Raw genomic sequence first — 18,236 nt, 5'->3', positions numbered from 1 at the left:
TGTTGTGAAAAACAAAACTAAACTTTTTTTTTAAAAAAGAGGCAAAATGGTTAATACAGCTCAAATGTCAAAATTGTCTAAAAAAGGTTGAAACTTTTAATATCAGGTCCAAAAACAGCTGAAAATGTGATGAAATGTGTACCGTCCTAAATTGTAATGAGAACTTCATACATAAGATCCAACATAAGTTGCAATATATGTTCATTCATCAAAACTATATATGATATTTATCAAGAGACGTGTTTGCCTCATTTTAAAGGTTAAATGTGTTTTGCAGCTCCAGTTAAATTTGAAAGTGACAAAACCGTCTCTTTTGATCTTTAAGGCTGCAAACCTCTGGTCTCAACCAAACCATTTTTTAAAGATAAAGTCTGCGTCTCCTTCTTCTTTGGACAGGTAAACGCCTTCCTGTCCTTTGTGGTGCCCATGGTGGCCATTTCTGTGCTGAACGGGGTGATCGCCAACCAGCTGCTGAGGATGTTCCGCGAGGCCGAGCCAGACAACCGGATCTACATCATTGGAGACAATCCCACAATGCTGAGCGTCACCGTGGAGTCCAACCGTGCTCAGTCACTTCGCCATGGAGTGCTCGTCCTTCGTAAGTCAACGACCCTCCTCACCGGCTGGCAGGTTTTCATACGGGGCCAAGTTTTTCCAGATTGATTGTTAGTTTCTGGCCGTGTGCGGCTCAGTCCTTTCCTCTCAATTGTTGATGTTCCTGCTGTAAACCTTCGGTGCCACTATTCTGTGCGTACGGTTCTCTGACTTGATTCTCTACGGTTTTGTTGAGACTGATGCTTTTGCCTCACAGCGAGAACATCCCAAGTTGAAGTCCATTTGGGAAAGTGTGCATGTTCATCCTGTGTGTGTATTGGTTTTCTCTGGGTGCTTATGTTCTGTACAACTGTACATTAGTTGGTGACTCTAAATTGCTTATAAGTGTGAATGTGAGTGTGTGTGGTTGTTTGGCTTTATAATGATGATGATGATGATGGTCTGTTCAGGGTGTTTCCTGCCTTCATCCTTAGCTCAGGCCCCCACAACCCTGAACCGGATGAAATGTAATTGAAGATAAACAGATGGAAGAGGACTACAGACACATTTGATAATTTTGATCAGGTGTTTTCAAAGTGTAGGATGACATTAATCCCACAGCATGAACCAATAACAGTTTATCACCAAGACTTCCTGACGGTTTTCACATTAAAGCGTTTGGGTATGTGTGTTGGGCTTGATAGACAATAAAAAGATGTTTTTATTCAGAAACATTTGCCAAGTTTTTAAATATTGTCTCTGTGTTGCATCATAGAATATTATAGTATTTGAATCAGTCTCTACTGCATTTGTAATACATTTTGTTCTAAAAATGTTTGTTTTAAGTGAAGCTCAAGTCCAGAGTCGACCTCTCCATGAAGAGTTTACATGTCCTCCCTGTGCATGCATGCGTTTCCTACCACACTCCAAATCCTTGTCGGTGAGATTAATTGTTGTACCTAAACTTGCCTGCAGGTGTGTGTGGTTGTTCTCCTTTCTATTTTTGCATTACTTGAACATGGTTGGACAAAGAAATCATTATTTCAAAAGACGTTGCCTTGACTTGATTTTCCTGCTGCTTCGTCTCTCTGGCAGCTTCACCCTGAACCACACCTTGAAAAGAACTGCTTGGGGTCATTTCTCTCTTCAGCCGTTGTCCTTTGGGTTCCTACTCATTTACGGATTCATTTGAAATCTGGTGTGTTGAAACTGGGACATAAAGAAGACTGTCTCACTCATTTGTGGAAATTTAAGGGCTGCAACCCAAACTCTGTTGTGCCTCAAACAAGCCGGTCAAGACTTTTAGTGATGCAGGTTTCTGTCCATTTTCAAGACATATACCTTGATGTAGCCACTCCATCAATCTGTCAGTTACCAGTTTTCCATTCCAGCTCCATCTGTGTTATCTGCTCTGAGACATCGTTGTATTTCATGGCCGGCGTGACTGAAGAGCTCAAACTAAATCAACAGCAGTTGGAAGGAAATGGCATTCGGGATGCACCGATCCACGTTTTTTCACTTCCGATCCGATCCTGATACCTGAATTTGGATATCTGCCGATACCGATACTATTCCGATACCGGAGCTGTTTGCTTTAATAATGTTATTGTCATTATTGTTGATTTTACATGACTATCTTTAAAACCTCAGAATCACTTTATTAATCCCTGGGGAAATTATTTAGCAACGCAGCACAAACAGCAGTGTTTCCAGCTCGAACGCAGCTCCAACCATTGGGACTATTTTCACAGAGTTTTGCGTGGAGTGAATCACCTGCTATAGTGGATGAGCTGCTGTTCATTGTTTTGATGCCGCGGTAGCACAGTGCTACTTCCCTAGCCTGCTCGCTGGCTGCGGAAGTAGCACAGTGCTACTTCCCTAGCCTGCTCGCTGGCTGCAAACTGTGGAATGGATTTCCTGACTTATTCCTCCTGGTCTCATTGAGACCCGCCTCCCTTCAGGAAATCCAGTCCACAGTTTGCAGCCAGCGAGCAGAGCAGCAGCAGGGAAACACTGTGGAGTCATTTCAGTAACAGTGAAGCAGACGAGGCTTCATGGATCAGAAATCTCCACAGGTTGGATCGGAAGTTTTCGATCCGGGAATTACGTTGATATCGGAACCCGATACCGATACTGGATCGGATCGGCCACATTCCTAAATTGCATCAATGAAAGAGATTTTGTTTTATATGAATGGAAGTTTCTAATCTACATGTTTTTACTGGGTTTGGTTCTTTTTAAGAAATAAAAAAAACAAACTGGTAAAATACATAAATTGGATTGGTTGTACTTTCTTAGGTCTTTGACTTTTATGTTTTCATGCCATGATATGTTCTGTGAAACATTTGAAGATATTTCATTGGCTTTAAGTTTAAATAATATTTCATCCCACATTTCTCTTGTTCGCAGCATCAGTTCAGACAGTGACTTTGATGTTTCGATAAATAACACAAATGACAATTTGATCTTCCTCTTGAATTTTTAAAGTGTTTCTGGCTAAATGGATTTCTTTCTTTATTGAGTTCTTTTCATGAAAATGGAAGTAGAATTTGTACATTGGTGCACTTTGCATTTTCAAACTAACACCTCCAGGGTTGGAAAAGCACAGCAAGAAGAAAATATTTCTTATATGTATCTGCTCCGTTCTTAAAAAATAAAATATAAAAGATGGTCTGTTTTAATCTATGGTTCACTTTCAGTAGCCTACACTATCAATATAATAATAAAATCAATATAATGGTTAAACAAACAAACAAAAAACATGCAGTACATGTTTACAAGCTCAAAATCAATTGATTGTTACATATAGTATAAATTTCAAGTCCATGTTTTCTGCATCTGTATATTCTCTTAACTCAATGAATATCTCTACAACATGTAGTCGAGGATTCTATATTTTTAAGCCAACAACTGAACTAAACGTTTGTTTCAAATTAGTCCGAGCAACTTGGTGCTTAAAATGAAATCTTCTCCAACGATTTTTAGAAGAAGAGATAACTTCTGCAGGTTTTCTGGTACAACTCCGCTTTTGGCTTTGAACATAATTAGTGATGTCTGTAGTTCTATATATAATCATTTTAATTGAAATCTTAATTCATAAATATGAAGAATTGGTTGCATGGTCGGTTTGAATCCAGGCAGATTCAATAAGTTTGCATGTTTTCCTGGAGGCAGCATGAATTTTCTCTCATTACCACAAACTAAGCTACTCAGGTTGAATAGTGTGAGTGTAAATTTATGTAAGGTTTTAGTTTTAAAGTGAAAACATAAAATATTGAAAAAAGGATTCATTCATTTTGTCTGGATTGACCTTTTATTCAGAACATCTGGATTTTCATTAGAATGTTTTGGGCTCAGAAAGTGACAACTGTCCTCTTCTGCAGCTTGTTCTGTGGTTTCTACAACTGGTAGCTGTGGCTCAGTGGGTCTCCCAATTGGAAGGTTGGAGGTTCAATTCCCGTTGAGGTGTTGACATGTTCTTGAGCAAGGCACTGAACCCCATGTGTGTATGAATGGGTGATTGTGTTCAGAGGTTCCCAAGCAGCGGAAATGTGCTATATAAGTGGAATCGATGAACCATAGGCTTTAAGTTTAAATAATACCAGTTGCCTCTCTTTACACGTACTATGCCTTAACATACTGCCAGAGACTTGATATCATGGCAGTTGCTGTAATGGAAGATTGTCCTGTAAATACAAGCAGAGACACAGGAAGTTGCATGAGTGTCAATAAGAAAACAATGTTCTATTGCCGCTAAACCTCTGAGGATTTGAAAGCTGATGCTCAAGCTTCACACGATTGGTTTGTGATAAAGCACATCCATTAATCGCAGCTTCTGCAAAACTGATTTGATTGACCCAACGCTTTCCTGCCAGAGAACCTCATCATCGGATAACAGTGGCTTATTCCCAACATGGACTGGAGCAATGAAACTTGTGCTTATCATAATTGTGGCTCGCTGTCGACGGTGTTTTTTAATCCATTGCGCTCCCACATGAAGTTTGACTGCACTTGCTGTTTGGCGTGAAGCTATTAGGACCGTGAAGAAGCCTCAGTTGCCTCAGTCAGCTTGATAACTTCAAATACTGTTACATGTTCCGCAAAGATAAGGAGAAATCATGCTGGCCTGCTTGTATCCGTGATAATGGACTATCTCCACTGCGACTTCTGTGTGTACTTCTGTAGAAACCACATCACATCCCAGCTCATTTGCTGCGCTCCCACCCATTCTACTGTAATATCAACAATACTTCACATTCAGTATTTCACACTGCGGTGGTACTTGGTGAGACAATACATGTCTGAGTTTGTCACCTTTACATCTCTACATAAACAAATTAAATACTTTCTATTAAACAGTGATATTGATCTGTAGTTGGTTATCCTTGTTTATTTTATAATAGCATACATGTCCCAGCATACATTTGCTTAAAAGTCCCCAAAAAACAAGGAACTGACAAAACATTCAAGATTTTTATTTGTCATTTGTACAAATGAACTGACAGTTTAGGCACAGAGGAATTCAGGAGTTAAAAGAACAGACTGTCAAAAAAAGGATTAAAAGAAAAAGACACTACAAGAGAGACATAAAACAAATGAATACAAAGGAAAAAGGCGACTGGGTGCTGCAGCTGAGGTACGGACACGCTTCAACCGTCCATAAATGATTAGTTATCACATGAGTCACCAGGAAAATGTGAATTAAGTTGATTAACGCTCTTAAAAAAAAAGAGACATGCCTGATTTGTTTACATGGCTCGGTTGGTAGAGGGGTCGTCTCCCAATCGGAAGGTTGCAGGTTTCACTCCCACCTCTGCCTGCCGACATGCCAAAGTGTCCTTGGGCAAGACACTGAACCCCAAACTGCCTGAGTGAATGCAGTGTGAGAGTGAGTGGTTGGTGGTGGTCGGAGGGGCCGATGGAGCAGATTGGCAGCCTGTCTGCCCCAGGTCAGCTGTGGCTACATACGTAGTTTACCACCATCCAGTATGGAGAGAATGAATAATGCAATGTAAAGCGTCTTTGTGTGTCAAGAAAAGCGCTATATAAAACCCATGCATTGTTATTATAATTACTTGATATTACCTCTAAAGGAATCCAGTGAGTGATCTGCTTCCCTACATCAGTTAAAAAAACATAAATTAAAAATAAAATTAGAGTATTAACTTAATATCAAAGAGTTAGTTTTTTTTGTATTTTAAAGTTGTGTAGTATTATGCACAAAATGCTCTTTAGCTCTAGGCAGAAATTCTTCACCGAAATTGTTTTTCTCACGGAAATTGTCCCCAGTCCTGAACTCTTTCATTTTCACTTCTGATGGGCAAATTTGAGTTTGTATACAAATGGAATCTGACAGACTTGATTGATGTTTTATCCAAACAGTTAACAAAAAATTATCTTACTCTTTGAAATTAATTAATTTTAATGATTGATGATTATTGTCCACTGCACTGGCACTGATAGAAGGTTTCCTGATTGCTCCATAGCAGTCCGATGCCTCAGGTGTTCTAATGTTCTCAGTTGCATGGATAACTGCTGCTGTTGGTCATAGTGTATGGCTGGTGCACTCGGGTAGTGAGCCATTGTTTTCTATTGTCCTCTGTAAAGCTCTTTTACTGTGAAATCTGTCACGGAGCACTGGAGCTTTCCAGAAATGTGTGTCACGTTGGGTCTTCATCAGTTCTGAAAGTGGTTCACAGATTCATCTCAGCCTTTCCAATATTGACCTCTCCACATTCAGCCCCTCATCCGCCGGCTCTCTCTGTCTTCATTACAGTCCTTTTGCAAACTTAATCACATTTCCTCTTTGTGTGTGTGTGTGTGTGTGTGTGTGTGCGTGTGTGCGTGTGTGCGTGTGTGAGACAAACTAAGAGTAGAATAGGGACACATTTGAACTGGATCCTGTCTTTGTCCAGTTGTTTCATCGCTAGAAGATTCAACATCAACCTTTGATTCAGATACCACACCAATAAGCCAAAATTAATCAAAGCTGCTCTTATAAAGCTTTTCTTCCACAGGCAGCCACAGCGATAACTCCACTGTAGATATTGACGCATGGTACTGGAAAGCTGCATCTTCTGCTGTCAGGATATTGGTCTGTATTATGTACTGAAGGACGTTTCTCACATTGTATTTCAGCCTCCATATAAACCCTGTGTGTGGAAATGGTCCCTGGAAACCAACAGATTTAGGGACTGTTCTGAACGTACTGACTGGTCTGTAATACTACCGACACAGAACAGTAACATGGACAAGGACAGAAGGGTGGCCACCTTCACTGAATACATGGATACTGTGGTGCCAGTGAAGACTGTTCACTGTTACCCCAATAACAAACCCTGGGTTAATAGCACCATCGAGCAGCTAATCTAATCCAATCCAATCCAATCTAATCCAGAGTTGCCAGATCTGATAGCCCAAACAATGTAAAACCTTCCCTGAAGGGACTCATACATAACAAATAACACATAAGCACACAACTGCACTAAGCAAACTAAGAAAAAAGGCAACACAAACAGGCTCCCCACAGGCGGTGCAATGAGAAAAGTCAGACGTGTTCAAATGAAGCCCAGTTGGGCAGAAACCCTCCCAGTGTGACACAGCTCATTGTCCAGACACAGACACAGCCTGTTCTCATTAGAGATGGACTTTTAGACTGACTGAAACTCAGGACCGAGGCTGGATTTGGGGAAATACAGTTTGAAGACAGTGTTGTTGGACCTCTGACACCTGTCCCAGACAGCAGAAAGTTATTGAATCAACATCGTGATTTGGTCAGGCTGAAGATTGAGATCAACATTGATGTCAGAACATTGCCAATAACGTTGAAGTTGCTCGCTATGATCAACACTGAAATAATATAGAATTTTCAATGAATCTAGAATATGAATCAACCTTGATTCAACCATGTTATGATCAACATTGAAAGAACATAGGATTGCATAAACATTGATTCAACTAGATATACACATTGAAAAAGTGTTATTATTAAATGGCCCTTTCAGCACCTTTTCAATGTTCCTCTATTTTATAATATGCCTCAAATAATGCCAAAATAATCAGTTTAATCTATATTTGGTAACGTTCAATAGGGGTCATGCCAAAGTCATCTAGTAGTGACATCACTGTCATATGCCTGAATGGAAGCGATGTCACTGCTGGAAAACCAAGTTTGGAGCAACCCCTTCAGAACTTTAAAACCAAATAGAATCAAGTGATTATTTCTGACACTCAACAGGGGAAGGTTAAAAAATTCTGAAATGGTTCATTAAGTATGCATATTCCAGTGACACTTACATGCTCTATGAACAAAAACAGACAAATTGTTAATTTAGCCACTTTTTAAAGACGAAACATGAACATGGACCACACTTTTTTAAGCTTAACTGCCTGGTTCAAGTGGGGGAAGCAGTATTTGCTAAGCATATAGCAATTTAATTGAATATTTTTTGAAAACAAATTTTAAGGTTGTCCTTAAACCCTAACCTTAGATTATGTTTAAGATTTTTTTACAATCTGCCTGGTCTAAATGAGTTAAACGACAGGTCAGCCCCGACTGTCCAGGGGACAGAAACCTGACAATTACGAACATAGTTGTCATACTCACCCATCCCTAAATGGGAGCGTGGGAGGGTGGGTTGGTCAGTAATGCCCAGGAGCCCTTGCTGGGTGACGTCTGGCAGCAGCATGGTTGGGAGTCACAAATACAGTTTTTTAAATCATTGTAAAAGGTACAAACTTTTTCTGTGGTCCGGTGAAATCCCAGCAAGAAAAATCTGAATTGTTTGTATGGTGTGTGGGTACGCACAATGTCTTTCATCAGTCGTGGTTTGAAGGAAAGTCAGGCAGAAAACGTGAACAGGGTCTAATCCGGGGATAGACAGGCTGCAGAGACATGCAGACATATACGCTGCTTCAGGGAACAGAAGCTGATATAAACATGAGTGGATCACTAAATAAAATGTGCTAAATTAATTGTGCCATTATCAAAATAGGATCTAAAGATTTTAGGTAGCGGGTGGCAGGTCAATTTCAGATATTTATGGCACTTGATCCTAAAGACTTTGTTCAGCCTCTGGTGTAATTTCTGGAACATTGGAGGGATAAATTTGGTGGAAGTTCTCCAGGAAAAACCTTTCCTCTTGATTCTTCTGACCAGCTACTCCTTGACACAAGAAATACAAGAAATATATTGTATTGGCTCGGCATAACTCTTTTGACCACCATAAGGGGAGCCACAATCGAACCACTTTGGTAATTTAACGTGACTCATTGTATTGCACACCTTTCTATTGTCACCTTTTGTTTTCATCACGAAGCGATCATTGTTCTTTACCTCATATGCCCAATAGAGGGTTAAACTGCAGCTGTGATTGAAGTGTGTTGATCGAAGCGCTGAGGAGAACAGAATGAAACCACAATAAACCCCCAACAGGACAGATTGACGTGCAACGCCGTGAACTAGGCCTGTCGGGATAATCAATAAATCAATTAATTGCACGATTATTAAAAATGAGTTTGATAAGTTTGACAGGCTCTATAATTGTTCATTTACCAAAGACGTGACTGTGAGCGGCGTTCATTCTGGTGTTAGTGAACGGCGCTCTCACAGTTTAATGTTGTTTTAGAGAGTTGGCAGATTTCTGAACCTTCCAGTGTAAACCCGGCACACTGTAAACTGGGCCTTAACATGGAGGGGGAAAACAGCCAATCTGGCAACAGCAGCGGAGTCGCACCGCCGCATACGTCATCAAAATGCGAAGCATCACGACAAAAACAAATGGAAGACAGCAGCACTACCTCAGACTCTGTCTCCACCTTTAATACTTCAGCTTCGTATGGTTACCGTACTTTCCGTACGACAAGCCACTGCATTTTTTTTACATGCTTTGAACCCTGTGGTGGACGACTCTGCTTTTTTAGGGTTAACAAGCTTCCCGCTGCTGATGTGTTGGTGATGTGGTCAGGTGCATCACGTAATTCCAAAGCTCGCAGCAACATACTGAGAAAAAAGAATTATGAACTAGTTCATTTTTGGAACTATGAATTTAGAACTATGAACTGAACTAGTTCATTTTAAAATTTGTGACCTGAACTTTGAACTAGTTCATGTAGAAACTGAACTTTCCCAACACTGCCTGTCAATCACTCTTGTGTGTGTGTGTGTGTGTGTGTGTGTGTGTGTGTGTGTGTGTGTGTGTGTGTGTGTGTGTGTGTGTGTGTGTGTGTGTGTGTGTGTGTGTGTGTGTGTGTGTGTGTGTGTGTGTGTGTGTGTGTGTGTGTGTGGGGGCGGGGGGGTGGCACCTGGCACACCTGAGAGCAGCATGAGACCCCGTGAGGAGGAGAGGGAGCGATGAGGGGAGAGATGAGGTTGTTTTGATTCTTTATTTTGGATATTTACAATCACTTTTTTCATAATACAACTCCAATTGTAAATATTCTTAAGAAATAACAGTCTATTTATCTTTAAAAGGGTATACTTGCACTTTTATACCATTATTGATATATAAGTGTAAAAATAGTATCAAAACAGCAATATTATCGTTTATCGCAATAATTTCTGGGACAATTTATCGTCCAGCAAAATTTGTTATCGTGGCAGGCCTACCGTGAACAAATCTGTCGGCTTGTCATCTGATCACAAAAGAATAGAGGAGAACCAGCAGATAGAAAGCTGATTAAATCTTTTCAAGACCAAACAGAGTCGTTCATGTCGTTTGCCGTTTTCAGCTCAAGTGGCTCACTCTTCCACGAAATCAGCAGCTTTTAAATCGTTTGAAACAGTGATGAATTTTTCTCCGTATGCCTATTATGTGCCATCTGGAGTTCATCCATTTCTATATGAATCCCGATCAATTCAAATGAAAAACATTGTCATGGATGCTGATGTCCACCAAAGGCTTTGAGAAGCTCACACACCTGAATGGATATCAGGCTAAATGTCTGTGAAATTGATTAAACCTACTGCTGCGATCTACAGGTCTGCACTGTGAAATCAATGTGATAACAGTGATAATGATTCGGATTGTTGGTACAGGTTGTAAAAACATTTATTTTCCCCGGTGAATTTTTGTTTCACTCAACTAATATGAGAGAAAGTGTCTTTGAATTGGTCCTAAAATGTGATCTGAATGACAAATATAGACAAATTACAGTGTGATTAACCCACATATCACACTAGTGATATGTGAGATGATCGCAGGCATCCTAAAACAATGATTTTTTTTTCTATTTTGTTGATGAAAATAAACTATGGACTAAATGTTCTAATGTTTTATGTCAGATGCAGTGTTCATTTTGTTGACAAAATTACTCAACAAACCTTTTTCATGGATGAATACTTAATAGAAACTAAATAAAAAGTAATACATGAAGATGAAGACTGTGACGAAATATAACAGACACTTTATTCAACGAATTATAACGAGACAAACATGTTAGGGCGGGACGAACGGGCACGAGAGCCAATCAGAGTTGTTGTGGGACAAGTTATGAAGAAGCCAATTTTGAGAAAATCCTTTTGAGAGAAAACTGACCTACGCAGAAGCAGCATAGCGGTTCGAAACCTTGCAGTTTGCGGGACGTTTTCTCAACAATTAGGTTGTTTACATTGTATTTAGTTACACAGCTTTGGTTGATTTCAGTTTCCTTTCAGTTTCAGTAACTGTTGCCGTGCAGCCGGTCTGAGTGCACCGGCCTGCAGCAGCAGCAGGTCACAAACTGCAGAAATGACATCTGGTCACACTTCACACATGACAACAAGGACAAGAAGACCGTCTGTAAACTGTGTGGAGCAGAAATCACTGGAAAAGCTCCACCAACCTGAAGCGACACTGACAGACTGTCATCCAGAAACGCATGTGAAGGTAAACACACATGCTGAGGTTAGTTTATCAGATAAACCACAGTGTTTCTGCTAAATTTGGAATAAAAGAGAAGCGAAAAGAAACAACCTCTCAACTGTATCGATCAGAAGATAGAATCTCTGAACTGATATGAGTTCAAGTATTCAGTGTGCTCAAATCGAATCAAATGTGTTTTATTTTGGTGGATGTTGTATATGACTGGAAGTGTGGGCATGTAAGAGAGAGAGAGAGAGAGAGAGAGAGAGAGAGAGATCTGAGAAGATTGGGCAAGAAAGAAGAAAATAACTTTATCCACCCTTTATTCACCCTCACAGATCCAGGAGACGTCTGATGACAAAGGTGACCATGGGCCACGTGGAAAAAAGTAGTTTGAAGTGCTGTATAAATATATTGATGTGAGATCATCGTTTGTGATGCCATGCTCATGTGTTTGACATTAGGAATAAAATGAAATACATGTTTTGTATCACAACTGTTAAATCTGTGTCTGTATTGCATATTGAACCCTGAATACCATCCCATAACAGACTGATGGACGCTTCCAATGACGCTCCTTTTAAAAAGAGAGATTTCAAAAGCCCTTCAAGTGGAGGGGGAGCACCTTGCATGTAGACTGTGGGTATGTTTATGGGTGAATATGATTAACAACACATGACAGAAAATGTTTATATGAGGGGAACGCTGTACATGCAGGATTCTATTATTCCTACAGTTAGGCATGGTAGAGGGAGCATCATATTTTTGTGTTGCTTTGTAATTCCCCAGTTTATCAATGTGACTTTTGGGATGATTAGAAGATGGCTGTATGAAATTTGCTTGGGTTTTTTAGGTAGATTTTTTTTCCACTCAACTTTAGTTAAAGGCTGCATTATTTTACTTGCCTCAGCATATAAAGTTCTATTATTGTTCATGCATGTTCTTGATTGTAAAATAAAACTCATAAATGCTCTTCACACTGGATGTGACCCAGATGTGACACCTGTCTTTCCAATCAAACCCTTGACACAATCATTGTGCCCTGAAACGTTCTGTTATCAATGAAAAATCAGCAGTTGAGACGTTTGCTGGAATCCTACAGTTCAACACTGTCATTATAATCACTGGAACATTGTGAAGAATCCGCCAATAGGCTTTCTTCAACATCTCTTACTCTTGTCTTGTTATACGTGATGGCTGCTCTATTGTTAATCTTGTTGGCCTCTAAAGCCTCTTCTCTCTGCTTTGTCTTCAGGGGCCGTGGTGGTTGCGTTCGTGGTCTGCTGGCTGCCCTATCACGCCCGCCGCCTCATGTTCTGCTATGTCTCCGACTGGTCTGAGTGAGTAACAATGCTTCTGTCGTCTCAAACACTCCCACGCTGCAGTAACATTTCACTTCATAGATTTGCACTCGTTTGCTGCAGACCCGCAAACCAGAAACAGAAACTACTATTTTCTTAAGCCGAAACCGTAACTAAACCCAGAGTTTTGTCCATAAGAGACAAGTTCTCATGATGTGGTATGAAAACAGATCAGGTCCCAGTAACAGTGATGAATGCACATCCACACACTCCTTAACATGCACTGCCACACACACACACACACACACACACACACACACAAGCCCTACAGGGTGGGTCTGCACACACTTACTAATGTTTTAAGAGGTCATCAGTCAAGGAGCTCGGACCAGAAAAGATCCATCTTTTTGATCGATCTGCCTCCTTTTAGCAGCGTCCTCATTTTTCGCATGCTGTCTTCTCATTCACTCTATCACTCTGCTAACCATTAACCCCCCCCCCCCCCCCTCGATGCTTCGCATTGTTTCCCTGATCAAATCAGACATGCCTTCAGTGAGTGACGGTTTGAAAAGTCTCGATCTGCTGCATGTGAAGGATCGATGTACAAATTAGGGAACATCATACATCTGTATGAAGCGACTCCACAGAACAGTCGGCTTGGGTTACATCGTCTTATAAATTAAGATTGCTAAATATACAGCCTGGGCATCTAAACAGCCCACCTCAGGCCAAACTGTGAAAATTACAAAAGAAAAAACATTTGATGAAAGTTATTGGCGTAGTAGTGACAGCAGTTTCTGGTTTATTTACTCGGGGCCGACTGTTTTAGGTAAGTGTTGTAGACTTACACAGTAAGAGAAATCCAGTGTTTTGTTTTGAGACACTGCTGCGGATCTTTCTGGAGGTTTAAACAGCCTGGCATCAACTTAAAACTGACATGAGCTCTGTAAATAAAGGATGTGTTGTTTTCAACATGTACCTGGAGTTTTGCCAATAAAAATGTACATGATGTTGAAGTTGTACCAATTTTCTTTCTAAATTTAAACTTTTCAACAACAAAAGAGATATTTAATTGAACTAATGTGCTTGTAGTTCTTGATAGAAAAACTTTAGACTTTGCTTTATTAATCCCTTGGGATGACTCCGTCAGGGAAAGTTGAGTTCCAGCAGCTTAATAGAAGAGGAGCAGCACACAGAAGATAACAAAGGTGAGTTACAGAAAAAAGGTAATTCACCAAAACTTAACTAAATATAGAAGTGGCAAAAAGAATTAGACTCCGAGCAAAATATAGTACAAAAAATAGTACATTTTATGCGCACATTTTACTTTCTCCGACCCACTTGAGATCCAACTGAACTGTTGATGGCCCCAGAACTAAGATGAGTTTCATGCCGATGCCCCAGTGAAAAAAGAAAAAATGAACAAGTCAGTTACAACCGTGGTTTTTTTGTCCTCGGAGCCCACCCAGATTGTCCCTAAGAAACACTGGATGACAGTTTTGACTTGATAGTGAAGCCGAATACTGGTAGAAACAAAGATACTCACCACTCAACAAAAGCAGGAGCCTTCAAAAAAAAAAAAAGCAGTGGGCTGTTTCACTGTTCTGCTTCAGTTTGAATAAATCGTCTGCAGGCTTTGCCTCGGACACCCCTCATGACCTCTGGACCTGGACCTGGAGGGGGTTTGTCAGACTTTATGTTGGGAACAGTGTTTTACACTAATAATTAAAAAAACTGAACATTTCTGAATACCACAGTGCTAAGAACTCTTTCAGCATCTGAGACACAGTCTGGACTGGCACTGGACCCAGGTTTTACATTTCTTGTACCAGTTCTTCCTGCTTTGTCCTAAAAGTGTCTTTTCCTTATGTTGTCGCCATTATTGACTTGTGGTGTGTTTTCTTGAGCAGTTTTATTCCGCTCACGCCCCCCTTATGTTCTCGCTGATTACTTCCTGAGCGGTTCTACCTGAGCCTGAGTCATAGATTAATGGAAACATGTATCTGTACATAATTATTATCTGATTTGATCAGGACGTCTAAATGGTTAATAAGAATAATGCAGCACATCTGGAACGACTTTCACGTCTGAGAATGTTCAGAGCAGCCGGGCTGCAAACATGTCAGATAATCTGATTTGTTTCTACATAAAGTTACAATTGTTCTCAGTAAAGATGGAACAATTCTGTTATTGTTCTGTTTTCAAAATGGCTCAGAGAGTGCGCCACTATCAGTGTATTGGCCCAGCAGAGCTGAGCAGGTGAAAGCAGGGGAAGAAACTCATTTGTATGTGCAATGGACCAGAAATACATACTAAAGCACAATGCAGGGAAAGTTTTGCAGCGTCATTGCTTTGCAGTCACATTTCGTTCAGATTTGTCTCATAACGAGCGCCTGGACTTTTTCCATTGTGTTCCCCTGAGTGCCAGTCTGTCATCTCATCTCATCTGTCCCACGATACACAGACAAATAACTATTTGTACTTCTTCACGATATGTTTTTCACATGTCTATACATGAACATTCACCCAGCGACTTTATGCTTTTATTCTCTACATCTCAGCATCCTTGGTTTTACCTTCATACGACAATTCAGATTTAGAGTTAAAAGACCTAAACAGCTGATAAAAGCAGTTCTTCATCCTGATTTAAGTTGATTGGAGAATGTATATAATAATAACACCATTCAAAATGAAAATAATTAATTGGAATGCATCATTTTTAAATAATAGTTTCAACCAGGTTACAGTCCTTTTTTTTTTTTTTACAAAAAAATGATTTACTTTCTGAATCAAAACTATTTCATTTGAGTTATGATCTGCAAATGATTGAGTTGCTGCATCCACACAGTAATAATCATACTGTATGTGTGCACATGAGCACACGCCCTCCGACACCACCTCCAACAATAAATGACTCAAAATGAAAAAGAGATATAAAAAATATAAATGTGAAATAATAAAATAAAATAAAAATTTACCTTATTAGATTTGTACTTGAGTACAATGCATAACCTGCAAGAAGTTAAACCAAAAATCTTTCTTTTGTTGGATTAAAAAAAAAAGTTTAATAAAAATGTTGATATTTTTCCCAAATCAACAACATACCCATTTATGGAAGATTATAAAAGTCCACATAACAGCTGCAGTGCCACTTTTTTTCTTCAATTCCAGTAAGTGAATTCAAAAACAAGTAAAGTAAAATGACCAAAGGCCTGTTGTACGCTTCCCTCAAGCTTGAATGAACTGTGACAGTATCCATTATCAGTTCTTATGGGGAACAGCGTTCAGCACGGTTCCATCCTGCTGTGTGATTTCATTGGTTTCCTTTGCTGCGTGCCGCCGCTGGGCGTGAAAGGCACTTCCTGTCTGCTGCCAGATGTTCTCCTCTTCTGTGTGTTTGTCAATTTCACAAATAATTAATTTCTTAAACAAGTGTTTAATGACAGCAACAGGTCGGTGTTCAGACCCTGAAATTGTTGTTTACTCACGTTACGCCAAATTTGAATCATTAAAATATTGGAAACGAAACTCCAGCCGATGACTCATTCAACTCTACACAGTGACAGTAACAGAGAAATCCGGCTAAAAAAGTAATAAGAAAAGGCTAAAACTAGACCTATTTAGTTTTTTGAAATATTACAGTTTTGAATAAAATGATAATATAAGGCAATAAAACTAATGATGACAAGTTAAAAGCTGTAAAATAGAGAATAATGTAATTTTTCCAGTTTTTCCATGAAAGTCAATGAACATGCAGAAATATTTCTGAGTTCTTCAATCACAATCTGATTTGTGATGAATGTCCTGGACAGATAAATGCGGGATGACTCAGTAGGCCGGACACCACAATTTGAGATGACTAGAGCTCGCTTCATTTAAAGGAGACATATCATGCTTTTAAATCCTTCCTTTTTACATATAAATCATACAGTTGTGGTCTATACAACGCGAAACTGTAATACTTGGGTCTGAATTCCTCATTATTAGAGCTCCACAGGCCCCTTTTCTACCCCTTTTCTGATGCGCTTCTGAGAGCAACTCGTTTTGGGGCGGTCTCTTCAAATGCAAATGAGACACTTCATACCCCGCCTCCTCTCCAGGTTGCAGAGGTGACACTCGGTTCAACGTCACCCTGTTCGGCCATCTTTGTAGTTTGATAGAACAGATACAATTATCTAGCGGCGCAGAAACTTTATATTCACACATTATTTACAAAATGTCAACAACGGAAGATTTGTCCATCCAGCCATACATGTTGGAGCCAGAGTCGGACCCGGCAGAGCGAGATGAAAATGACGATGATGCACCTGCAGAACAACGTCTTCATATGGATGTAACGCAATGGTGTGTTACTATATTTACACTAACTTCTCCATCCATGCCCACTACTACAATACTGCCTGTATTACAACGACTATTTAACACAGAAGTTACATTATAATCTAAAACGAGCACACAGCGCTAACATATGAAGACGGTGCAACTGCTAATGCTAACAAAACAATGACAGGGACGTCTTATCATCACACTTTTTAGCGTTATATACAGCTTACCGAAGTGCTCTGTTCGTCGTCTCCATAGATAGAAGGAACTGACCGCTCAATCAGACCAAGTCTTTCAGCAAATCCTTCTTTATACTGGCGGAGGTTGCTGAAGCAGTCGTCCTTAAAGTGCTTCGCGCACACAAAAATGACCTTACCCACAGATGTGGGTACATTTCTGTGAAAAATAAAACTCAACCAGGCACTTCGAAAAGGTTCTGATACTGGGAGACGGTGTAACGAAGCTTGTGGGTTACTACATCCAACAACCGAACATTTCGACTTATCCTCTCGTAACTTCGGTTGGACTACAAAATCGCAGCGAGAAACAAAAATGGCGGATTGCTCGAAATGTCGATGTCCTAATTTGGCAGTTCTGCTGCAAATACTGTGACGTCATTGTTCAAAAAACGTAATAGAGAATAGAAAAATCGAAACCGATCGCAAAATATGACCAAAACAGAATATAAAGATATCAACGGAGCACCTGAAGAGACTACTTTGAACTTTTCTGTACTTCTAAACACTCTAAATATACAACAACATGCATTTAAGGGCTAAAAAAGTGGATTTAGCATGATATGTCCCCTTTAAAGCTCTGGTGGAGGAGGAGGTGGAGCGAGCAGCCAGCAGAAACATTGAGCGTTGAGACAAAAAGGCCAAATCAAAAAACTCAAACTTAAAACAAAGGGACACAAATGCAAAACTTATAAAGAAATAGAGCGGAAACAGGAGTAACAGAGAGGACGGAAGCAACTGGGACACAAACAACCCAGCAAGACAAACTGGAAACAAGAACAGCGGTGTCACCAGGTACAGACAATCAAACGCTCAGGTGAAACACATCAGGGCAGGGAGCAGCAATCAGACACGAGGAGGAGAAGTCAAGGAGCATGAAATGAGACACAGTGTGAGAACCTAAAAATAAAGCGGGAAAGAGATGAGATGAAAACAAGCACCATGACACAAACACTGAAGTCGATGAAGTGTCGGCCTGTGTATTGTGTGATTTGTCCTTC

At 40.0% G+C, this 18,236-nt stretch overlaps 1 protein-coding gene across 1 annotated transcript in view; it reads left to right on the top strand.

The window, feature by feature from the left end:
• ntsr1 (neurotensin receptor 1 (high affinity)) overlaps positions 1-18,236 on the top strand; it is a 79,127-nt gene that overhangs the window by 50,821 nt on the left and 10,070 nt on the right. The window contains exons 2-3 of the mRNA XM_080470241.1: positions 397-598; positions 12,631-12,715. Coding sequence (XP_080326367.1) covers positions 397-598; positions 12,631-12,715 — 287 coding nt within the window. The remainder of the gene's footprint in view (positions 1-396; positions 599-12,630; positions 12,716-18,236) is intronic.

Source organism: Lipophrys pholis, assembly GCF_963383615.2.
Source record: "Lipophrys pholis genome assembly, chromosome: 8".
NCBI classification, from domain to species: domain Eukaryota; kingdom Metazoa; phylum Chordata; class Actinopteri; order Blenniiformes; family Blenniidae; genus Lipophrys; species Lipophrys pholis.
The sequence above is the reverse complement of the archived record's forward strand: the minus strand, read 5'-3'. Positions and strand labels throughout refer to the sequence as shown.